The sequence below is a fragment of the Chlamydotis macqueenii genome, chromosome W (assembly GCF_036417535.1).
Source record: "Chlamydotis macqueenii isolate bChlMac1 chromosome W, bChlMac1.mat, whole genome shotgun sequence".
In the NCBI taxonomy this organism is placed as follows: Eukaryota; Metazoa; Chordata; class Aves; order Otidiformes; family Otididae; genus Chlamydotis; species Chlamydotis macqueenii.
This window is the reverse complement of record NC_141592.1, coordinates 5981152-5997453: the sequence shown is the minus strand read 5'-3', so window position 1 is coordinate 5997453 and position 16302 is coordinate 5981152. Positions and strand designations below refer to the sequence as shown.

General features: G+C 52.0%; 1 protein-coding gene across 2 annotated transcripts; it reads right to left on the bottom strand.

The window, feature by feature from the left end:
* Positions 1-3825: 3825 nt before the first annotated feature.
* On the bottom strand, positions 3826-6576 carry LOC147596555 (uncharacterized). Of its 2 annotated transcripts, XM_086769493.1 has the most exons (8): positions 6240-6576; positions 6040-6114; positions 5846-5923; positions 4827-4889; positions 4721-4747; positions 4589-4633; positions 4261-4404; positions 3826-4163 (listed from the first exon to the last, which is right to left on the bottom strand). In XM_086769493.1, exons 1-8 carry the CDS (start codon positions 6574-6576, stop codon positions 3826-3828), a joined length of 1107 nt encoding a protein of 368 aa, XP_086625619.1. The 2 variants fall into 2 exon arrangements, with proteins under 2 accessions (XP_086625619.1, XP_086625620.1); XM_086769494.1 differs by lacking the exon at positions 4721-4747 and having other exon boundaries at positions 4836-4886.
* Between the last annotated feature and the right edge of the window lie 9726 nt (positions 6577-16302).

The window sequence follows — 16302 nt, the reverse complement described above, 5'->3', positions numbered from 1 at the left end:
GGTGACTGGTCACCAGCGGTGTTCCTCAGGGCTCAATCCTAGGGCCAGTCCTGTTCAATATATTTATCAATGCTCTGGATGCAGGAGTTGAATGCACCATTAGCAAGTTTGCTGATGATACCAAACTGGGAGGTGCTTTCTCAAGGGACAAGAGGCCTTGCAGAGGGATCTGGATAGATTGAAGCATTGGGCTATGATTAATGGGATGAAATTTAACAAGTCCAAATGCCAGATTCTGCACCTAGGATGGCGTAACACTGGACACAAGTATAGATTGGGAGAGGAGAGGGTGGAGAGCAGCCCTGCAGAAAGGGATCTGGGGGTGCTGGTTGACAGCCGGCTCAATATGAGTCAGCAGTGTGCCCTGGCAGCCAAGAGGACAAACCGCATCCTGGGCTGCATTAAATACAGTATAACCGGCCAGTCAAAAGAGGTGATTATCCCACTATATTCAGCGTTGGTACGGCCTCACCTTGAGTACTGTGTGCAGTTCTGGGCCCCACAATTTTAAAAGGATGTGAAGGTCCTTGAATGCGTCCGGAGGAGGGCAACAAAGCTGGTGAAAGGACTGGAAGGGATGTCCTATGAGGAGCAACTGAGGACTCTGGGTTTTTCTAGTTTGGAAAAGACGAAAGAAAGTACAATACAGAAGTGCCCGAGGGCCAACTGGAGTGCCTCCCTGCCTGGAGGTGGCCATCCTTCTGGATACCCCATGTCTCACAGATGCCAGCAGAGGCCGTAGCCCCATCTCTGGCAACAAGTCGGGCATTCAGCAGCCTGGGAGAAAGCATCGAGGTGCAAATGCATGGGGAGAGACGTGAGGAGGTAGGAGCGGGGTGTGTATGGTGTGCCTGCAGGAGTCACGCTGCACCCCAATTTACCCCATGGTAAACCTCTCCTGCAGCATTTGGAGTCGATGAGAAGGGTTTTGCAAGGCTTGAGAGCTGATCGGGGATTGTTCCTAATGCTAACACCCAGCGCTTTCACCATAGCTCGGGGGCATTAGCAGGGTGGCCAAGTAGAGCTGGGCTGCAGGGTGAGCTGCTGCCAGGGGGGCTTGTGTGCCCCTCATCTGGTCGTCCCAGGGCTTAGGGCACCCTTTGGGGCAGGAAATAGAAGAGGAGGGGCTGGTGCAGTGGAGAAGCCACAGGGCTGAGTGACAGAAGCAGGCAACCACAGGATGCAGCCCAAAGTCACTCTCATTTGGGTCATGCTACCAGTGCCACTGCTTGGTGGGATGGAATCAGGGTCCAGTGGGTGCCCAGCATCACCTTCGGGGCATGACGTGCCAACAATGGCTGGGAGCAGGGTACAGGGCCAGAGGGGTCTCTGCTGCACCAGCAGGTAAAAACATTTTATTATTTTGGTTCCTCCAGACATTATACATAGGCTCTGGGCTGGGACAGGCTGTGCAGGAAGGAGTAGACTGGAGAGTGGTGCAGGTTTGACTTGTTCCAGAGTAGGAAATATATGGGTAGAAATCCTCCTCCAGGCCCCTGACACCCCAAGGCTCTGCTCCAGCTGCCACGGGGGTCTCATGACTGTTGGGGTGCAGGGGGGACTGCTCACTGGGTGGAGCATGCAATTATAGATTCCCGTAGCTGTGGGTGACCATCTGAAGAGAGTTTCCCACCAGTGGTGTTCCCCATCCTTCTTCACTCTTTCCAGGAAATAATGTATTTCTTCTGCATCATGGCGGACAGTGATTAGAACCTTTTGTCCATCATCCTTTGCATGTTTTAATACTCGTCATAACTCACTATGTTGTAATAGTTTCTTTACTACTGTTAGATTCATCTCTATGGGAGTGGGCAACAAATTTTGGTATAATGTATAGTTAAACTGGAGTAACTGATGAGATGTGACAGGAGCCGAATAATTAAAGTTGCATCCCGTAATTTCAGTAAAGTTACAAATACAAATATTTGAGTGATTTGTTGTATCTACAATGAAGTTATCTACAGATAGAGGGCTAAAAAGTGTTCTCATACAGACACACCCTTTTCCAGTATGTGCAAGCATGGTTTCGGGGTTTTCGTCGGGATGTATTTCAAAGTGGCAGACTTTTTGTTCAGTATCAAGACAAATGTCTTGGGCCTTGATGGTGTTACTTTCACAGACAAATCCTCGCTGGTCTTGTGCAACACGTGCTAATATCAACAGCTTGCCACTTGCTCCAAGTTTGTTTGGCCCATACTCTGTGTTCTAATGGAGAGAGTACAGTTCCATTGTGATTTAATCCTAGGGCAATGATTGGGTATATGGTGTACACCGAGGCATTGTGTATTGTTAGGACAAAAGCAGTTGCTTTTTTGTTGATGGGGTCATAAGTAAAATTGACTAAATTCCACTAGGATTTTTATACTTTTTCAAATTTAGTTGCATTGTCCCAAATTACTTTCTGAAACTCCTTGGGCAAAATGCCTTCTCCACCTTCTCTTATAATTACCGCTACTGTAGACTGCATCCACAGCTGAGCTTGGATACAGCTTAGGGCTAGTGGAACATTGCCTTGGATTGTTCCAAGAGCATCTACAACCAACTGGTGGTCCTTTTCATTTTTATTTTTCCCACTGAGGTGGAATATCAGACACAAGCCAGTGGTTAGTCCCTAATGCTAATAGAAAGGATCGCAATGGGCATTCTAATTTGCTTAAATCACTTGCGGATGCACTCAGTCTGTTTACAAGTACTTCGGCATTGATGCTATTTAAGACTCCCAATCCTGTCCCTATGATACCAGTTGCATCTCTTTTTGTTCATCTCGAGGGGGCAAAGGGTCGCTCATGTAACCGTGGTAACCACCTGTTGTAGTTCAGCCTCACTCGGGGCCAGACTACGCAGTCTCTCTCTCTCACTCCCCCCACCCTCGGAGAGAATAGGGAGAGATAATATAAGAAAAACGGCTCGAGGTTTGAGATAAGGACGGGGAGAAATCCTTAAAGTTACCGTCACGGGCAAAACAGACTCGACTTGGGGAAAACTATTCATTTATTACTACAAACAGCAGGATAATGAGACAGAAAACAAGATAACCTCCCCCTCACCCCTCCCTCTTCCCGGGCTTAACATTATCTCTACCACCTTCCCCCCTCCACGAGAGGCACAGGGGGGAAGAGGGAATGGGGGTTATGGTCAGTCCATCACACATTGTTTTACGCCGCTGCTTCATCATCGGGGGAAGAACTCCTCGCATTCCTCCCCTGCTCCTTCGTGGGGTCCCTCCCACGGGCCACAGTCCTTCATGAAACTGCTCCGGCGTGGGTCATCTCTTCCACGGGGTGCAGTCCCTCCAGAACAGCTCCCCCACTGACCTTGGCGTCTGCCAGCCGTTCCTCTCACAAGAAAAATTCTTCACAACAGGCTGGCAGACGCCTCTCAGGATCTTTTCACATCTCATTCACATCTCATCTCCTCTCCGCTTCCCTGCCCTCCCCAGCCCAAGCAGCAGCCCCACGCCCCGCGCCCCTCTGCAGCCCAGCAGCATGTCCTCTGGGCCAGGGCCCTGCCAGACTCAGGCCCAGCTGGAAGCTATCAGGGAGCGGGCAGGGGCAGGGAAGGTACATCTGCCCCACGGTCTGCAGCCTGGGAGTTTCCTGGAGGCTGTAAATAGCAGAGTTCCCCTTCTGCTCATCTCTGAAGTGAGAAGGGGAATGTCCCCCAGAGAGGGGGAAAGAATCGGTCAATTGTTGCCGCTGGTACAAAAGCTATCTTTAATTTTATTAAAATGTGTCTCTTCTATAAACATCCAAGGCCTCTGCTATAAAGATTTGTGCCGTGGCTGCATAGCGAAGCCATTGCCCTTGGGGTCGGGGATGGCAGCACTCATGGGGGGGTGCAGCCAGTGGCAGGGGACACCCGAGGCTCCTCTTTCTGATCTGGGGAGGTGTGGGGAGCACCAGGGGAGCAGGGCACCCCAGGCTTGCCCTTGAAAAGGGGCACATGGGGGACATAGTGGCCGAGGGGGCCAGAGTGGGTCTGTGGCCGGAGCAGGAGCTGGTGCAGAGTCTCGCCCACCTGCACCAGGCTGTGGGAGAGGAGGTGGAGGTGGGAGATGGTGTCACTGGCCAGGCTCTCCAGCAGCGCCTGCTGCTGCCGCGACGTCTGCAGGATCTGCACCAGCAGCTGCTGGACACTCTGGAGCAAGCCCGCCACGCCAGAGCCTGCAGCAAGAGAGGGGTCAGTAGCAGCAAACCTTCACCACAGCTCCAAGAGCCCCACGCGCGGTGCGGCTGTCGGGACACTGTAGGGAGGACCCACCGTGCAGGCTTGTGTCTGACGCCTCTTCGCCTGCTGCCGGCTGCTCAATCATAGCAGCCGTCCCAGGGCAGGCCTGGGCTGCAGCAGCCACTGGCAGCACTCGGTTTCCTCTTCCTGTCCCCGGGGACGTCTCGCCAGGGAAACCTGCCACAATGGTTTGGCATGGAGGGAGCAACCAGGGTGCTAGAGCCACCCAAGCCCCGTGCTCAGCCTGAGAACCCCGGGCAGGCACTGCCTGCGGGAGCCCCTGCCCTCCGTCCTCATGGGCAGGACAAGACAGAGCTGCCCCCTGGAGCAGGGGGACTTGCTCAAAGCCACAGACCCTTACCAGCCTTTCGCTCAGCTCTTTCCTGTTTCAGGGCAGTGTGACAGCCTGCAAGGAGAGCAGACCCAGCCCGTGAGTTGCAGCTGCCTCCTGCCCCAGGGTGCACAAGCATGGTCACCTGGGCATGGTACTCACCCAGGAGGGGAAGGGGAGGGAAGCAGCGACCAGCGCCTGCAACGACAACCGTATCAGACCCTACTCGCGGGGCCAAGGGGGTTTACCAGGCTGAGTGGGGCAAGGAAAGCCTTATGTGGCATGGTAGGGCGAGTGGGCAGCACTCCAGCAATGTGGTCCCCACCAGCTGCTGGGAGAGAGCAGAGAGGAAAGATGCGCTGTCTGACGGGACCTGCCAGGGGATCGCCACCAGCCTGGAGTCTGCCTGGCTTGCCCTAGTCAGCCCCACAGCCCGACATGCCCTAGCCACAGCTCCACAGCGCCCTGCAGGGCTCCAAAGCGTTTCACGAGCTAGATACAAAAGCAGGAGTCACTCACCCACCACTGCAATGCAGCCACCTCTGGGCTGGAAGGCAGCAGCGCGCAGCGACGCTACACAACAGATTAGGACTGGAAGTGAAGGAGGATTCCACATCCACTTGAAACTGCAGGGGGAATTTAGGGAGACAGAAGGCAATTACCCAGTGTGGATGCTGGCCAGGGTACCCATGCAAATCAGACCCAGGGACGTATCCTGCATCACCTCAGTGCCAAACCCCCTGGGAGTGCACACAGCGAGGGGGGTGCAGGATCCGCCCCTGGGTGCGCTGCAGGGCAAGGGAGCTGCAGGCACTTCTGGCCCTCACACCCAGTTCTAACTCATACAAAGCTTTATGGTGTTATTGGGGAAGAGGGGAGCCAGGGCATGCCAAAGGAAGAGGAGTCGCATGCCCTGCAGTGCCACACAGCCGTGAGAGCCCCCTGGGCTGGATTGGGGCCACTGTCCCTTAGAGACCTTGAGCCCCATGACCTGCTCCAGGGCAGCCAGCATCCTTGCCATGCCCTGAGGCTGGGTCAGAGCTGGGGACCCCCTCCTGCCCCATCTCAGCCGTCCTCATCCCCTCACGCTCTGGGGCTGGTTTGGGGCCAAAGCTCCTAACACTCCCATCTGCGAGCATCCCTGCTGTGGGACCACAATGTGACGAGTCCCTCCTGGCAAGAAAATAACCCTGACCCTCTGAGTCCCCCATTCCCATCATGCTGGTGTGGGCTTGGGCTGGAGCCGTGGCCATGCAGCCCAGTGCAGCAGGGCAGACCAGTACTTACAGCTCTCTGGCTCGTCCTTTGCACACTGCAGCAGTGAGGGCAGCAGCATGCCCAGGGCATCCCCGCCAACGTTGTGCTCTGCAGAGGGAGGGTGAAGGGGTGCATAAAAGAGCTTCAGTAACCAGGAGACGAGGGGTCTCAGCCAGCCCATAGTGGGGACAAACCCCACTCCAGCTGCCTGAGCCCATGGGTACCTGGCAGCTCTGGCGAGGATGGAGAACGGGTGGTGAGGGCCGACCTGCACTTCCTGAGGGGCAGTTTCACCAGGTCTAGAGGAAGAGAAAGCGATCATCAAGGGACCTCAGGTGGCCATGCAGCACCAGCGCTCCCCCAGCATCCCACATCCAGCAGCTCCATGACCCGCTAAGCCCACCTGCCCATCCCTGGCACCCACCCGGCATCCTCCGCTCGCCGAAGACGGGCCGCCCGGCTGCCTTCCAGATGCTCTTCATGGCTCGGTAGTGCGGGGGCAGGCGGGGCGAGTGGCAGCCAGCCCTCTGGCGCGTCTCCCTCTCCGAGTGGAAAGCCTGCTTGAGTGCCTTCCACTTGGAGCGGCACTGGGCCACGCTGCGCCTGTAGCCGGCTGCCGCCAGCCCCCAGGAGATCTCCCGCCACAGCGCCTCGTTGGGTCGCGACGTGGAGGCCATGAGCAGGGCGGCCTCCCCCGAGGCCCCCACCAGCGCCAGGAGGCTGCTGACCTCCGCCTGCGTCCAGGCTCGCCCGCGGGGCATGCTGCCGGGGGCGAGGGTGGACGCCGGGAGAAAGCTCGGCCCTGGACCGGTGGGGAGGCTGGGATGGGCAGGACTCAGCCCCAGGGCTCGACCGTGCGCTCCCGAGGGCCTACGGAGAGTCTGCCGCGCCGCACCGGGAGCTGCACCGAGTGCCCCTGCGCTGCACCGGGCGCCGCGCCGAGAGCTGCCGGGAGCCGCACCGAGCATGTGCAGCCCCGGGAGGAGCCGCTGGGAAACGTAGTCCTGGCCGCGCCATCCCCCCATCACCCGCCAGCCCGGCGGAGAGGGTCGTTGCATGCCTGCAGACATCCTCGCCCCTGCCCTGCCTGGCTGTAGGGGTGGAAACGCGCGGTGCGGCAGGGAGCCCGGGGCAGGACCACCCCTGGGAGGCTGGGGGACTCTGCCTCCCACCCCCGAGGGCATGGCAGGGATGCCCATCATGGCAGTCCTCAGGGCTCGGGGAGGGGAAGGAGCACCCCAGCCCCTGACTTTCCAGGGCTGAGATGACGCGCGGATTAAACTCTACAACTCGGAAAGAGTTATAAAGCAGGCATGTTTATTCGGCGCCGGGTGCGTGGGGGATCGCTCCTCCAAAAGCACACACACCGACAGCACATTTTACCAAAAATTTATACGGTGCAGGTATACATATTCATAGGATTGCACAATACAGCCATACATATGCATAAGTGAGGCGGGGTTATTAAAAAAACCACTTGCGTTGGCATTTGAGATCTGTCTCTGGTGGTCGTTCACTTGTGGTGACCAAATTCGTGAAGTGAATGAGTTAGGACTGGGTGTGAGGGCTGCCAGCTCTCTTGCCAGCTAACCTACCCCGCACGCACCGGAGCCCCACCCCGGGGAAAGCGGGGCATCACACGGATACCGTCAAGCCAAGCCTTCAATTTAATGCTGCGCAACACAGGGTTAAATACCCGCACACCCGCTACGCACGCGAACGCACCCGCCCCCTGCGCCCATGGACCTATCCACGCCTAGCACGCGAATCACTGCAGACTGCCCCTCCTGCATACATGCAGCCCTGCTAACCTTACCCCACAATTCCCCCCCTCTATGCTAAATCATCCTGGTCTAATGGCTGGTACCCTGAGGTGGATGCCGCTATAACATATTGATCATGGATAGTAGCCTAGTGACCCCTCAATCACAGCATGCAAGAAACATAACAATAACAGAAACAAACAAAGCATTATCAAAGCAACTGCTAGGATCGTCAAACCTATAGACACAATATTTCTTAGCCATCTAGGTAAACCAAACAGGTCTGGAAACTACCCCAGTCCTTTAGGGCTTTGACGTTGAATACCGACTGGGCAGCATGCACACGCGTCTTCTCCAAGGCCGAGGAGGCGTTCTTGCTGAAGTCCAAACAGCAGTAACCCTGGAGACCTAGGACTCCCTCTAGGTCGCTGCAACCGATGCCGGGCCTCGCAAGGGCATAATCTAATGCCAACTGCATTTGTGTCAGTCCTTCGTCGTGTGCTGCTAAAGCAGTCGCCAGTTCAGATATGGCGAGGGCTGTGCGGTTGGCATTCCCAAGAGCCCAACAGGCCATGCGCTATGCAAACCTGAGTAGAGTTGGTGTAATGCGTGAATTGCTCCCAAAAGTTAGTCGTTATCACTTGCATTGGAAGACTCACAATCAGGATCAATCCCACTAGGATGAGCTGGAGAGCGCCACACCGCTCGGTTACCCTGCTGATCCTCCAGCCACGGCTGTACCAACCAGGCTGGGATCCATCAGGTCCCCGCACCTGTGGAGATACAAGCATACCCTCGTCCCCATGTTAGCAAATCAGCGGGACCTTCCCAACGTGGGTCTTCTGGCAGGCGGAACCAGACTTTTGGGAGTGCCTTGCCCCCAAACAGCGGCTGACGCGAGGAAAAATGGTTCTGGATAGGGGAAACGGACTGGGGGTCAGCAAAGGACATATGATTCAGTACCACAAGCGATTCACCGACCAAGACCCCCGGAGAACCCCTCTTTCCCCCCTCTCTGAAGCACGTTAGCTGTGCTTTCAGGGTTTTGTGTGCGCGTTCTACAATCACTTGCTTGGTGCTGTTCAGAGGAATGCCAAACGTATGGCGGACTCCTCACGTCTGCAGGAAGTGGTGAGATACCCGTGACGGCCCACGGTCAGTCTTTATTTTCTGAGGTACCCTAGGCAAATAAAAGCCCAGCTCTGGTGCAGGATGGATTTTGTGTCGTGGACGTCGTGAATGGACACACAAAGAGAGCTCGGGAGCAAGTGTCGATTGCAACATGAATGTATTTGAAACAGCCAAATAGCGCATAGTCTGTGATATCTAGTTGTCGTACCTGGTTCAGAGCATACCCCCGGGGTTAATGCCTGGGTAGTATAAGGCCTGGTTCGGGTTAGGTGCTTGACATGCTGGACAGGCTGGCACTACAGCCCAACCATGTGAGATGGGCAGTTGGAACTGACGTCATATGGCGTGTGCGTTCTGATGTATTATTCTCTGTATCACTTTTATAGACAGGTGACCAAGCACGGAATGTTAATGATTATACCTAGTATGATGCCTAGTATCACAATTTTGTAGCTAAGGATAGCAACCACCTAGCTATGCCCTACACAAGCTAATAAGATTACTAATGACACCTTATATATATATATAAAAAAAACCCCCTAAATTTCACTATTTTCTACTAATTTTCTATTATGATATTCTCTATTACTACAAACATAATAACTTCAGTAACTTTCTTATCTAAAAGCCAGTGACTAATTTTTGCAGGCCTCTGTTGAAACAAGCCATAAATTCCATTAACAATGTCTTGTATCTTAAAGTTCCCTTCTGTGATGGTTTAGCCCAAATCACCACACAGTTTCTTGCTCACTCTCTCCCTCCCCAGGGGGATGGGGGAGAGAATTGGGAAGGAAGGAGAACTCGTGGGTTGAGATGAAGACAATTTACTAAAATAAAAGGGAAAACTAAAATAATAACAGAATATAAGGATATTAAAAATATACAAAGTGAACAATATGTGTTTTCTCACCACCCGATGTCCCAATGACCGATACAGCCCGTCCCGAGCAGCGATCACGGAAACAAAACCGAGCAGCAAGCAAAGGAGCAAAAGGGAGCCAGCAAGGTAGAGGGAACGATGCCAGCAAAAACAAGCAGGAAGGATGGATGCCAGGAAGGCAGATACCCACCCTCGCCTGCCCCCACTTATATACTGAGCATGACGTTGATGGCATGGAATACTCTCTTTGGCCAGTTTGGATCAATTATTCTGTCTGTCTTTCTCCCAGCTTCCTGCATCTGCAAATTAGCGAGACTTGGAAAGCAGGACGGTGTCCTTGGTCTCATTCACAACAACTGGTATCATCAGGGTGTTTATGAACATTCTTCACACACAAAATCCAAAACATACCAGCTACTGAGAGGAAAAGTTAACTCCATCCCTGCCAAAACCAGGACAGTATCCACCCCTTATTCCATACCATCTACGTCATGTGTATACATATACACACACATAGATGTAACTCCTTCAATCTATGGGCTATCCCTCCAAAGTCTGTTGAGTTCATTTAGTCCATGACTTTGGGTTCCATATGTCATACAGTCTTTCAGGACAAGAGAGATGGTATGTAGTATGGAGCTGTTGCATGCTGCATCTGGAACTCGCAGTTGGTACATCTGGCGTGGCTGGTGTATCATGTCCATGGTCTGCAAATTGAAGATGTTGATCTTGAGGAAATTGTTGGGCGCCAGTTCCTGTTCCATCATCGTTGCATCTCTCTTGGTTTTATTGAAACTCATTCTTCACTGATCAGGGTGTTCTTGCTGCAATACCTTTGATATGACATATAAGAACTATGGAAATGATTATATACAGTTCAAATCATTGGCTGTTCTCACCTAAAATCAGATCTCCTTGAGGTACACATCGGACTTCCCCATCCTCCCGCATCACCCACCAAGTACATCCAGGTCCCTGGGCAAAAGCAATCCCACGGGTGGATTTGCCTTTGCCCAGGGGAGGAATAACCCAGACCATCTTTCCTAACATATTCCTTAGATGCACTACAGGGACTTTGTCACCCTCTACAATATGTAACAGTTCTGACTGGGCAGGGCCAGCTCGATTGGTGGATCCCCGGGTGTTAACTAACCAGGTAGCTTTTGCTAAATGTTTATCCCAGTTTTTGAAGGTTCCACCACCCATTGCTTTCAGTGTAGTTTTCAGCAGTCCATTGTACCGTTCAATCTTTCCAGAGGCTGGTGCGCGATAGGGGATGTGATACACCGACTCAATACCGTGCTCTTTGGCCCAGGTATCTATGAGATTGTTTCGGAAATGAGTCCCGTTGTCTGACTCAATTCTTTCTGGAGTGCCATGTCACCAGAGAACTTGCTTCTCAAGGCCCAAGATGGTGTTTCGGGCAGTGGCATGGGGTACAGGATAGGTCTCTAGCCACCCAGTGGTGGCTTCCACCATTGTAAGCACATGGCGCTTACCTTGACGGGTTTGTGGGAGTGTGATGTAATCAATCTGCCAGGCCTCTCCATATTTATACTTCAGCCATCGTTCCCCATACCAAAGAGGCTTTAACCGCTTGGCCTGCTTAATTGCAGCGCATGTTTCACATTCATGGATAACCTGTGCAATAGTGTCCATGGTCAAGTCCACCCCTCGATCACGAGCCCATTTGTATGTTGCATCTCTTCCTTGATGGCCCGAGGTGTCATGGGCCCAGCGAGCTAAAAATAGTTCACTTCTGTGTTGCCAGTCTAGGTCCACTTGGGAAACTTTAATCTTAGCAGCCTGATCCACCCTTTGGTTATTTTGGTGTTCTTCTGTGGCTCGACTCTTGGGTATGTGGGCATCTATGTGACGTACTTTTACAACGAGATTCTCTAACCGGGCAACAATATCTTGCCACAGTGCGGCAGCCCAGATGGGCTTGCCTCTGTGCTGCCAGTTGCTCTGCTTCCATTGCTTTAACCACCCCCACAGAGCATTTGCCGCCATCCATGAGTCAGTGTAGAGATAGAGCACAGGCCATTTTTCCCGTTCAGCAATGTCTAAAGCCAGCTGGATGGCCTTCACCTCTGCAAACTGACTCGATTCACCTTGGCTGTCAGTAGCTTCTGCAACTCGTCGTGTAGGGCTCCACACAGCAGCTTTCCACTTCCGATGTTTTCCTACAATACGACAGGACCCATCAGTGAACAGGGCGTATCTCTTCTCATCTTCTGGTAAATTATTATATGGTGGGGCTTCTTCAGCACGTGTCACCTCTTCCTCCGGTGGCATTCCAAAATCTTTGCCTTCTGGCCAATCTGTGATCACTTCTAAGATTCCTGGGCAATTGGGGTTTCCTATTCGGGCTCGCTGTGTGATCAGTGCGACCCATTTACTCCACGTGGCATCAGTTGCATGATGTGTAGAGGGGACCTTCCCTTTGAACATCCAGCCCAGCACTGGCAGTCGGGGTGCCAGGAGGAGCTGTGCTTCAGTACCAATCACTTCTGAAGCAGCTCAAACTCCTTCGTATGCTGCCAGTATCTCTTTTTCAGCTGGAGTATAGCAGGCCTCGGATCCTCTATATCCCTGGCTCCAAAACCCTGTGGGTCGAGCTCGAGTCTTCCCTGGTGCTTTCTGCCAAAGTCTACAGATAGGGCCATTATCTCCAGCTGCAGTGTAAAGCATGTTTTGAACACCTTGTCCTGTCCGGACTGGCCCAAGGGCTACTGCATGAACAATCTCCTGTTTAATTTGTTCAAAGGCTTGTCGTTGTTCAGGGCCCCATTTAAAATCATTCTTCTTTCGAGTCACTTCATAGAGAGGGCTTACAATCATACTGTAATTTGGAATATGCATTCTCCAGAAACCCACAACGCCCAAGAAAGCCTGTGTTTCCTTTTTGTTAGCTGGTGGAGCCATAGCTGTTATTTTGTTGACCACATCCATTGGAATGTGACGACGTCCATCTTGCCATTTTCCTCCTAAAAACTGGATCTCCTGTGCAGGCCCCTTGACTTTGCTTTGTTTTATTGCAAAACCGGCTTTCAGAAGGATTTGGATTATTTTCTCTCCTTTTTGAAAAACTTCTGCTGCTGTGTTGCCCCATACAATGATGTCATCAATGTATTGCAGGTGCTCTGGAGCTCCACCCTTTTCTAGTACAGTCTGGATCAGTCCATGGCAAATGGTGGGGCTGTGTTTCCACCCCTGGGGCAATCGATTCCAGGTGTACTGGACACCCCTCCAAGTGAAAGCAAACTGTGGCCTGCATTCTGGTGCCAAAGGGATGGAGAAGAACGCATTGGCAATATCGATGGTGGCATACCACTTGGCTGCTTTTGACTCCAGTTCATACTGAAGCTCCAGCATGTCCGGCACGGCAGCACTCATTGGTGGTGTTACCTCATTCAGGCCACGATAGTCCACTGTTAGTCTCCATTCTCCGTTAGATTTTCTCACTGGCCATATGGGACTGTTAAAGGGTGAACGGGACTTGCTGATCACTCCCTGGCTCTCCAGTCGACGAATCAGCTTGAGGATGGGGATTGTGGGGTCTCGGTTGGTGCGGTATTGCCGCCGGTGCACTGTGGTGGTAGCAATTGGTACCTGTTGTTCCTCAACCTTCAGTAATCCCACAACAGAAGGGTCCTTTGAGAGCTTGGGCAAGGTGGACAGCTGTTTATTTTCCTCCGTCTCCACAGTGGCTATACCAAAAGCCCACTGATACCCCCTTGGGTCTTTGAAATACCCACTCCTGAGGTAATCTATGCCAAGAATGCATGGAGCATCTGGGCCAGTCACTATGGGGTGCTTTTGCCACTCATTCCCAGTCAAACTTACTTCAGCCTCCAATACAGTCAGCTCTTGGGATCCTCCTGTCACTCCAGAAATACAAATGGGTTCTGCCCCTTTATAGCTTGATGGCATTAGGGTACACTGTGCACCAGTGTCTACTAGAGCCTTATACTCTCGTGGGTCTGATGTGCCAGGCCATTTAATCCATACAGTCCAATAAACTCTGTTGTCCCTCCCCTCCGCCTGGCTGGAGGCAGGGCCCCTCTAATCCTGTTCATAATATTCATCGCTCACTTCCTGTGAATATGAATCAGAATTCCCTTCCATAGGATCAGAGGTGAGATCAGCCCTTCTACGCTATCTGGGGAACTGTCCACTGGAGACCGGAGCAGCAGTTTTCCGGGGAGAACCTCTATTTGCAAATGTTTTTCCCCGCAGCTCACGTACCCGTGCCTCTAGGTCTGAGGTAGGTTTCCCATCCCACTTTCTCATGTCCTCTCCTTGGTCACGCAAGGTAAACCACAGGATACCTCGCCGTGTGTACCGTCTCTCTTGAGCAGGGAAATGTTTACTCCTAATAGCTGAAATACTGCTCTGTATGGGCGGGGAGTAGGACCTATCCTCTTTTAACTGCTGGACCTCCCGAGACAGTTTCTCCACAGCTGAGACAAGGGAAGAAGAGAGAGTGTCTTCATATTGCCGGAGCTGAGTAGCCAATTCATCCACTGTTGGTCCCTCTCCCTCTTTCCAGAGCATAATTGCCAATGAATTGGCATACGATGATGGTACACTCCGTAGAAACTTCCGCCACATGAGCCGTGTGCACCGGACTTCATCTGGATCTTGGGGTGACTCCTCGCTGTCTAGGTCACTATAAATGGCTTCCAGCACAGCTAATTCCCTTAGGTACTGGATACCTCTCTCTATAGTGGTCCACTTGCCTGGATGATAAGGAATATCTTCCTTGAAGGGATATCTTTCCTTCATACTTGACAGGAGCCGCCTCCAGAGGCTGAGAGCTTGTGCACCTCTTCCAATTACTTTGTCAATGCCTGCTTCCCTAGAAAGGGATCCCAACTGTTTAGCTTCCTTACCTTCTAATTCCAGGCTACTGGCCCCATTATCCCAGCATCGAAGCAACCAGGTGAGAAAGTGCTCGCCTGGACGGCGGCCAAAATCTTTTCGTATGTCTCGCAACTCATTCAGGGATAAGGATCGGGTGGTTTCAGTCTCATTTATGAGTTCCTCTCTCATGAGTTCCTCTCTCATGAGTTCCTCTTCTTCTTCCTCTGTTCGTGATGGTCCTGGTATTCCCTCATCCCTTACTAAACGAGCTGACTTTCGCTTCCAAGATTTCTTCTTCTGTACAGGGGCGACTGATACTGACACAGGTTGGTTCTCTGATTCGGCTGCAGTGCCAGTAGCTAGAGTTGGAGTAGCCGCAGTGCCTGTCATTGGGGCTGGAGCAGCCGCAGGGCCGGTAGCCGGGGCTGGAGCAGCCAGGGTATCGGTCGGTTGGTTTTTTCTCCCTTCTTCCTGAGGGTGCTGCACGTTAAGCAGTGTTTGGTAGATACTAGCCAGTGCCCAGCACAAAGCGGTAAGCTTTGCCTCTTTAGAATAGCTATGGCATTTTTCTTTCAAATATTCGATCACTTCATCTGGATTCTGTAGTTGTTCGGGAGTGAAGTTCCAGACCATTGGAGGTGAGAAGTTCTCTAGGTACCTGCCCATATTCTCCCACATACCATGCCACCCCTGCCCCTCCAACCTCAAGGTAGATCTCCGGGTGAATTTTGTAAATAATTGTTTAATCCTAAACAACATCTGAAACCCATTCAGGAGACAGAGCAATAGGAGTATGCTGGCTTGCACATCCCAAGGATATTCAAAATTCTCGAGAGCTAATGTGACTCGCTCAAAAGAAAAAGGGAAGGTAAAGGAGTAGGGGAAGGTACCCTCCTCTGACTTTCCCATAGATTGGTTCTCCGGGGAGAAAAAGAAAAATGTGTGATTATTAATAATTCTTACCAAATGGCATCCAAAGTACGGAGTTGCCAGCAATGCTGAAAACAAGGACCAGATTAATTTAATGACCAGTGATGATACCATATCATAAGCCAGTAGTGCCCAGTAAATCAAAATGAGAATTCTCATCCATTTCCGAGAAATGATAAACAGCACCAAAGGAAATATGTGATGCAACTTAGGAAAGACATAACACAACCATGTGAACACGTAGTACAACATTGTGACCAGGGATTCAAATAAAATAATGAGCACTTGTAACAACTTTAACACACTCTAGTCAGATCTGTCCTTACCTCAACCCTTCGAGCCCCACGTTGGGCGCCAAAATGACTGTGATGGTTTAGCCCAAATCACCACACAGTTTCTCGCTCACTCTCCCCCTACCCAACGGGATGGAGGAGAGAATTGGGAAGGAAGGAGAACTCGTGGGTTGAGATGAAGACAATTTACTAAAATAAAAGGGAAAACTACAATAATAACAGAATATAAGGATATCAAAAATATACAAAGTGAACAATATGTGTTTTCTCACCACCCGATGTCCCAATGACCGATACAGCCCGTCCCGAGCAGCGATCACGGAAACAAAACCGAGCAGCAAGCAAAGGAGCAAAAGGGAGCCAGCAAGGTAGAGGGAACGATGCCAGCAAAAACAAGCAGGAAGGATGGATGCCAGGAAGGCAGATACCCACCCTCGCCTGCCCCCACTTATATACTGAGCATGACGTTGATGGCATGGAATACTCTCTTTGGCCAGTTTGGATCAATTATGCTGTCTGTCTTTCTCCCAGCTTCCTGCATCTGCAAATTAGCGAGACTTGGAAAGCAGGACAGTGTCCTTGGTCTCATTCACAACAACTGGTATCATCAGGGTGTTTATG